Below are 8530 nucleotides of genomic sequence, written 5' to 3'. Positions count from 1 at the left end.
TATGGACTTCAGTAAGGCGTTCGACAAAGTTCCCCATGGTAGACTGGTTAGCAAGGTTAGAACTCATGGAATATAAGGAGAACTAGCCATTTGGATACAGAACTGGCTCAAAGGTAGAAGACAGAGGGTGGTGGTGCAGGGTTGTTTTTCAGACTGGAGGCCTGTGACCAGTGGAGTGCCATAAGGATCGGTGCTATGTTCACTACGTTTCATCATTTATATAAATGATTTGGATGTGAACATAAGAGGTATAGTTAGCAAGTTTGCAGATGACACTAAAATTGGAGGTGTAGTGTACAGCGAAGAAGATTACCTTAGATTGATCAGATGGGTCAATGGGCTGAGAAGTGGCAGATGGAGTTTAATTCAGATAAATGTGAGGTGCTGCATTTTGGGAATGCAAATCATTGCAGGACTTACACACTTAATGGTAAGGTCTGAGAGAGTGCAGGTTCATAGTTCCTTGAAAGTGGAGTTGCAGGTAGATAGGATAGTGAAGAAGGTGTTTGGTATGCTTTCCTTTATTGGTCAGAATATTGAGTTACAGGAGTTGGGAGGTCATGTTGCGGCCGTACAGGACATTGGTTAGACCACTTTTGGAATATTGTGTGCAATTCTGGTCTCCATCTTATCGGTAAGATGTTGTGAAACCTGAAAGGGTACAGAAAAGATTTACAAGGATGTTGCCAGGGTTGGGGGATTTGAGCTATATGGAGAAGTTGAATAGGCTGGGGCTGTTTTCCCTGGAACCTTATAGAGGTTTATAAAATCAAGAAGGATATGGATAGGATAAATAGATAAAGTCTCTTCTATGGGTTGGGGGAGTTCACAAGTAGAGAGCATAGGTTTAGGGTGAGAGAGGAAAGGTATAAAAGAGACCTAAGGGGCAACCTTTTCATGCAGAAGGTAGTATGTGTATGGAATGAGAGCTGCCAGAGGATGTGGTGGAAGCTGGTACAATAGCAACATTTAAAAGGCATCTGGATGGATATATGAATAAGAAGGATTTGGAGTGATATAGGCCAGATGCTGGTGGGTGGGACTAGATTGGGTTGGGATATCTGGTCGGCGTAGACAAGTTGGACCGACAGGTCTGTTTCTGTGCTGTACATCAATATGACATTCCATGAAGGCAGTGGCATAGTGGTAACATTACTGGATTAATATTACCGAGGACTGGGTTAACGTTCTTGGGACACACGTCCAATTCCCACCATTGCAGAAAGAGAAACTTAAATTCTAAAAAAATCTGAAATTTAAAGCTCATCGAATGGCGATTGTGTAACCATTGTCAATTGTTATCAAAATCTGTCTGGTTCATGAATGCCTTTATCTGTCATCCTTACCTGGTCTGGCCTACTTGTGACTCTAGACCCACAGGAGTGTGGTTGACTCTTAACTGCCCCCTGAAATAGCCTCGCAAACCATTCCACTCAAGGGCAGTTAGGGATGGTCAACAAATGCTGGACTTGCCAGTGTTACTCAAATCCAATGCAAGAATAACAAGAAAATGGATATACCATTTGTTTTCCAACATAATAGACTGGAGGAGTACCTAAACCCAAAATTGATTTTGTGATTTTGCTTTTGGAATCTGTTTCCAGCTCTTTCAGCTCATGTCACAAAATTTTCATTTGAGATTTTTCTTTAGGGTGCTGTCAGTGATAAAGTCAATAATGTCATGAACTTTCTTTGAAACAGAGAAACTTAGAGTAGGAGTAGGCCATTTGGCCCACTCTCCCATTAAATATGATTCTCTATCTCAATGTCATCAGCCTACTTTCTCCCCTTAGACCTTGTTACCTTTAAAATCTTAAAATGTATCTGTCTCTTGCTTGAATATATTCAGTGACTTGGCCTGAACAGCCTTCTGTAGTAGAGACTTCCACAGGTTCACTATCCTTTGAGTAAAGAAATGTTTCCTCATGTCAGTCCTAAATGGCCCACCCTATATCCTGAGACTGTGACCCCTGGTTCCAGACTCCCCTCTGTCCTCCCTGCATCTATCCTAGTCAGCCCTGGTGGAATTTTAGAATTGTATCTGTTTTAAATGAAAAATTTGCAAAATTAAAAAATATAATGTTGACAAAAATTAATTGCAACTTGATACCATTTGCAGTTACGTAAAACGTCTTGAACAACATACATAAATAGTTAAGAGCTGTTTAAACTATAACTAAATCACTTCTTCACAAAGTAGTCAGAGGTTATAACAGATTATTTCTATCAAATTCAAAGTATTTAGGGAATTCCAAATTGCGAACCAGGCTTTCAATGTCAATTTCTAATGAGCTGTGGAAATTATGCTATGGTTTTTATATAGGCTGTTCAGTTCTACATTTTAAAGGAAGTGTTTGGCTTGGTGGTAGCATTCCCATTTCTACTTCAAAAAGTGTCGCTTTCAAGAGTTACTCCAGTCTACCCCAGTTGGTGGGTGCAGAGACTCTGGCTTTAATTTTTTGATTAACGTCCAGCACGGCCCTCATATTAATGGGTGGGTGTATGCCCCCAATCTTATGAGTTATGTGAACCATGAAAGTCTCCAACTTTCTCGAAGTAACTGCTCTCTAAGCAGAGTATGAAGATAAGCAAATAGCAAATTCTGTAGATAGAAGATGGCATCTTGAGTATATTTGCCTCATTTTTCAAGAATGGAATCCTTGAACCAACCAGACAGGACATTTTAAGTTTAGTGTTGAGTAATGAGGCAGAGTTAATGAACAATCAAACAATAAAGGAACACCTAGCTAATCGTGGCCATGCATTATTACATTTAATATTAGGTTTGCGAGAAGTCTAAGTCACTAACCAACCTTTGAATTTTCTTACAGCTGGCTTTGAAATGATAAAACAGAAACTGACCACTGTAAACCGGTGGGATCTGTTATGGGTAATAAATAGGAAATGTTCAAAGAAGTATTTGTGCAACACCTCAACATAAAGAGAAGGATCTCACACATGCAGTGAAATAACCTTGGTAACAAAAGAGTCGAAAGCTAGTATAAAATTAAAAGAAAAGGCTGACGTAAATACAAAGATTTGTGGAGATTCCTTGAGCTGGGAGAGATATGAAGAACAGCAGTGACACACTGAAAACACTAAGGTTTCAAAATAGAGTATAAGATTTAAGAAAAAAACCTATGAGAAATAACATGAAATGTTTTCACTATATTGAGAAAAAGAGGATGAATATGTTTAATTACACCCCAAAAGAAACACAAAATTTATTCAATTGAAAACAAGAAAATGACAGATAAGCTAAATAATTACTTTGCAGTGGTCTTCTGAGAAAGATGATAAAGTACAGGAAGTATGAGGAAAACAAAATATAAAAAAGCTGCTTGGTACAACAGAACTTGCTAAAAGGAGACCAAAGGTTGAAACTTTTTATCTTGTACTCATCAGAGCTAAGACACAAGAAACAGACTTGAACAAAGGGACACCAATGGTGCAAGACAACAAGTTTCAATCTGTTGTTTCCTTTTAGCCACGTTTTTAAAAAAAATAAGCCAAAGGACACATTTACTGGATTTAATATGTTTTTGTTCAAATGGTGAAAATAGAACAAAATCTGGTTAAGTCACTTGTTGTTTTTCCTTCCAATCAGATTCCTTTTCATTTCTTGCAATTCACTTGATTTAGATTGCTTGGTTGTTTCAATTTGGTACTCAATATAAAATGCCTTCAGTGATTCCTTATCTCGTGTTTTATTTATTATGTCTTCAGTAAGTAATTCAATAGTCACGATCAACTTAAGTTTTTAGCAGTAAATTGAATGCATCTGCTAAGGAAATGTTTTAGTGAGATTGTTGTGTGAAAGACTCTACACTCCTTCCCTCAAAGTACTGACTGCTGCCAATTGTGATAAGTTTTAACAATGCCAAAGAAAGTTATTCAGGTGAAGTAATTTTGTGGTGTAGCAGTAATTAAGAAGAAAATAACACAGGTTAATTTCATGTGTTTACCTGCATAAAATTTGATTTCCTTTTCCCTATTTGCTTCATTTCAGCACATGCTATCAAAAGTTGGGAGGTGGAACTTTGACATTTTCTTGTTTGACCGTCTAACGAATGGTAAGTTAAACACTGAACACTTAACAAATTTGTGTATGCTACTGATCAGGGAGATTGTACTGTGTCTAACAGAATGTGCTTTTCCCTATTCTATTTTATCAACAGATTTAAGAATGATATCACAATATATAATTTCAAGATGTTGTGACTAACAAAGTAAGGATATTGTTAAGTTTCTGTGATGGTAGTTGATCCCGCATCTTTCTCCCACTGAGTCAAGGACGCAATTCCTTCTTCATAAACACAAACTCTGGAATCATCCTTCACACATTTCTCAGAAGAATTTACAACACATCTGTGTACTTTTTGAAGGTTAAGTTGTCTAAAGTTGCACATCGTATTCCAAACATGACCTTACCCATAATCTGTATACATCTATAATAACATGTTATGGCACATAATCAAATACCTTTGATGTGAATGACATAATGACCCAGAACTGTGCCAGCAATTCATTAGAGAGTTTCTGAGTGCATTTGCATTAGAACCTGGAGTTCTTGGGACAGTCTGATGGCTCAGAGGTTAGCATTACTTCCTCAAAACAGTAGGGACCTGAGTTCAATTCCATCCTCAGCGACTGTATATGTGAGTTTGCACTTTGTCTCTCCTTGTCTGTATGGGTTTCCTCTGGGTGCTCTGGTTTCCTCCCAGAGATTTGCAGGGTAGGTGGATTGGCCATGCCAGATTGTCCATTGTGCCCAAGGATGTGTAGACTAGATGAACTAGCCATGGGAAATGCAGGGTTACGGGTAGAGGTTTGGGTGGGATGCTCTTCAAAGGGTCTGTGTGGACACGATAGGCTGAATGACCTGCTTCCACAATGTGGGAATTCTGTGATTCTTCAAAATCTATTTGGCAAGTTGCCTTCTTCTAGGATTTGTTTGAATGGGGTAAGCAATTGTGTATCACCTCAACTAATTAGACTGAGGAGTTATTAATGTGGCACAAGTGTGGAGATGGCAGAACAGTGAGAGCCAGGGCATCCATACACTCCATCTGCTCAACTCTTGCCGACACACTTGATGTATCTATATTGATGTGCAGCTTACCTTCTCTCATTCTTCTAACTGATGCTCATTGCCTCTGAGTCCCCCTTTTACTTATTCTGTGCAGTTTCTATCCTCCTCCTCTCTCCAGCCTCTCCCCACCCCATCAAAGTGCTGACTGATAGTTCATCCCTCCCCTCAACTTTCTTGAATAGCAGGCAAAAATAGCAAATGGAGCAGAAAGGCTGTCCTAGCACTGCCCCACACTCCCCCTGCACTCCTCATTGCATACTTGCAGCCCCTGATTACTTCTCTCACATCATGATGCATATTCAAGTATACGCTGAATCCAATCCTATCTGTCCTCCCCACTTTCTGCGCTCATGCCTTTCCCATGACCTATTCATTTTGAGACCTGACTTGTGATGTCTTTGATGTAGCTGCTCACCTCTCAGCAGCAACCCTTTCTCTGCCTTCAGCTGTTTTCTTCACTTACACACTGTTGCAGTATATGAGTAATGTTCACATGTGAGCTGGTTTCTGCCCCATGTCATGCCTGCTGCTAACAACCATTGTCATGGGCCACTTAGACTCAGCTGCTTGAGCCTCACTGGGTCCGCATCCTAGCTAACCCAATCACCCAGCTCATTCTCAGTTGCTCTAATGAACAGAACATCAGGAACCAGGGCACTTGCAGTGGGAAAATGGAACACCTGACTGCAGACATTGGGCTCAAACTCAATGCAGCCAGGCAGTAGCAGCTTTTAAGTTGGAGATCTGATCAATGTGAGAATTATTTAAGAAAAGTGTAGGCAGAGGAATGGGTTACCAAGGCTGCCAGTGTCAGGGCTAAGGAAATGGCTGGACACTGAGAGGGTGTAAACATAATCATGAGCTTCAGATTCAGCTTCCTTTAGTATTCAAACCAAAAGCAGGAAGAACACCAGCTATGTTTGATGTAGGTATGGTATTGTGTCAGAGAACAATAGGAAAAAGGACTGTCTTCACAACATCTGAAACAGAAGGCTAAAAAGGAAGAAGAACTAGCTAAGCGAGATAGTTCCTTTCTGAGGAGTCTTTGTCCACAATATCAAGAAAATGAAAGGAACTGTGGCTCAAATACGCGAACCACTGAGATGACAGTTTTGCCCACAGTCTCACAGGTTGCAGTAGAGTTTGACAAATGTCTTAATGTAGAGGATGATGCACCAAATGATGATTTCTGCCAGCAGGAGGATCCAGATTTGAAAGGCTATGGACTTACCATCCTCAGTGTGACCAGTTTGTGCGATGTTGACCCCTCCACTTGGTCCAAATGTAATTATCATGTCCGACAAAACTTGGGCCAGAGCAACTTCAGCAGTTCAACGAGCCTAGAGATGATAATCAAAGATGATTCTCGATAAATCAACAAAAGGGTATTTGCCAAAGAAGAAACAGTGAACCATCAATGACAACAGTGTTCAATGACAAAGGACCTTATGATTTACTTCTGCTTCAAGCTGCTTACCATTGATGCATTATCTCCTTCTTCTGATCGAGGTTCAAACTGGACAATCATGTCTGCCATTCAAGCAGCACATGAGAGAAGCGGGAAACATGTGGACAATTTTCACAAGTGGAATTGAAAGGTAATGGGCAGAATCTTATAGGGGTCTATAATCCTGTGACAATATTGGATGAGAAATCCAACAAAGACTATCTCAAAGTTGGGAACATCTCATTTGATTTTTAATGCTTTTACTGAGCAGCAAAACGAGATTCTAGGCATGCAAAGTTGCCAGATAAGGAGGGTTTTTACTTCTTAAATGCTCTGTAAATGTCCCAACTCATCCCGTCAACACTTAGCTTCCTATCTTAATAAATGCGCTCAACAAGCATTACATTGAGAAACTCGAAATGGAAATCCGAGCGTATACCCAGTGACTTTGGCTCACCACTTGTTTCAAAGGACCTTCATGTTGCTAAAGATCAAACAATATGTCTGGCACATCCAAGAGCAGCAACTGCACACACTCGTTGGTCATGGACATTGGCATCGATATTTGCCAGCCCCTTACCATCATGGCACCTTTTTGGTAATGAACTGCCAGGCCACTGAGAAAGCAACAGACTGGTAATGCAGAGCACATCAGCAAGGCTTTACGAGTGATGATCCCCAAGGCTCCAAGACACGGAACCCAGTGTTGGACATGAAGCTGCAGGACCTGCTGGAAGGGATGCAGGAGGAGCAGCAAGAACAAACTCAGGAGGAGAGGCAGCTCCAGACACAACAAGAGACACAGTCGCACTGACAGGTGTCCACTCACCACACGCTTATAAACTGTTTTGTACAGGTGGAAATGAACAGCAACCCCCCCCCCCCCACATCCAAATCCCAGGGCTTGCCCCTGAAGTGTTATGCATTATTCCTGAATGTTGCAGTCTATTTAAATCAGAAAATCTGGCAATCAATATTCTTCAACAAACTGATTTGTATTAACTGTCAGGTCCAGGGCCTTCATTAAATCATGAGCTAGTTAACTGTTACTTATATATTAACAATCCCAGTTCTGTGTACAGGTTGATTGGAGTGCTCCTGGCAGTTTATTTTTCCAGATAACTTACTGAAAGGAAAATTAGCCTCGGTAGCTGCCAATGCACTGTGCTAAGGGCGGCACGGTGGCTCAGTGGCTAGCACTGCTACCTCACAGCACCGGGGTCCCAGGTTCAATTCCAGCCTTGGGCGACTGTGTGGAGTTTGCACATTCTCCCTGTGTCTGTGTGGGTTTCCTCCGGGCACTCCGGTTTCCTCCCACATTCCAAAGATGTACAGGTCAGGTGAATTGCCCATGGTGCATTAGTCAGAGAGAAATGGGTCGGGGTGTGTTATTCTTTGGAGGGTTGGTGTGGACTGGTTGGGCCGAAGGGCCTGTTTCCACACTGTAGGGAATCTAGTGGGCGGCACAGTGGCACAGTGGTTAGCACTGCTGCCTCACAGTGCCAGAGACCCGGGTTCAATCCCGCCTCAGGCGACTGACTGTGTGGAGTTTGCACGTTCTCCCCGTGTCTGCGTGGGTTTCCTCCGGGTGCTCCGGTTTCCTCCCACCATCCAAAGATGTGCAGGGTCAGGTGAATTGGCCATACTAAATTGCCTGTAGTGTTAGGTAAGGGGTAAATGTAGGGGTATGGGTGGGTTTCGCTTCGGTGGGTCGGTATGGACTTGTTGGGCCGAAGGGCCTGTTTCCACACTGTAATCTAAAAAAAAAGATTCTGGCTGACCAATGGCTTAACTCCATATACCTGTCTTTGGCCCATATCCCTGAATGTGTTTGCTTAACAAAGATTTATATGCATCAGATTCAAAATTAACAACTGAACCACCATCCATTGCCATTTGTGGAAGATAATTCCAAACATCTAGCCTCTTTGTGTGTAGAAATGCTTCCTAACATCTCTCCTGAATGGTTTGGATTTAAGTCTCAAACTATG

At 41.5% G+C, this 8530-nt stretch overlaps 1 protein-coding gene across 2 annotated transcripts in view; it reads left to right on the top strand.

The window, feature by feature from the left end:
* The window catches only part of LOC122547509 (cAMP-specific 3',5'-cyclic phosphodiesterase 7B-like), a 176572-nt gene that overhangs the window by 120739 nt on the left and 47303 nt on the right, over nucleotides 1–8530 (top strand). For both annotated transcript variants that reach the window (XM_043686123.1, XM_043686129.1), the window contains one exon: nucleotides 4010–4073. In XM_043686123.1, the coding sequence (XP_043542058.1) occupies nucleotides 4010–4073 (64 nt within the window). The remainder of the gene's footprint in view (nucleotides 1–4009; nucleotides 4074–8530) is intronic.

The sequence above is a fragment of the Chiloscyllium plagiosum genome, chromosome 3, assembly GCF_004010195.1.
Source record: "Chiloscyllium plagiosum isolate BGI_BamShark_2017 chromosome 3, ASM401019v2, whole genome shotgun sequence".
Lineage (NCBI taxonomy): Eukaryota > Metazoa > Chordata > Chondrichthyes > Orectolobiformes > Hemiscylliidae > Chiloscyllium > Chiloscyllium plagiosum.
The sequence above is the reverse complement of the archived record's forward strand: the minus strand, read 5'-3'. Positions and strand labels throughout refer to the sequence as shown.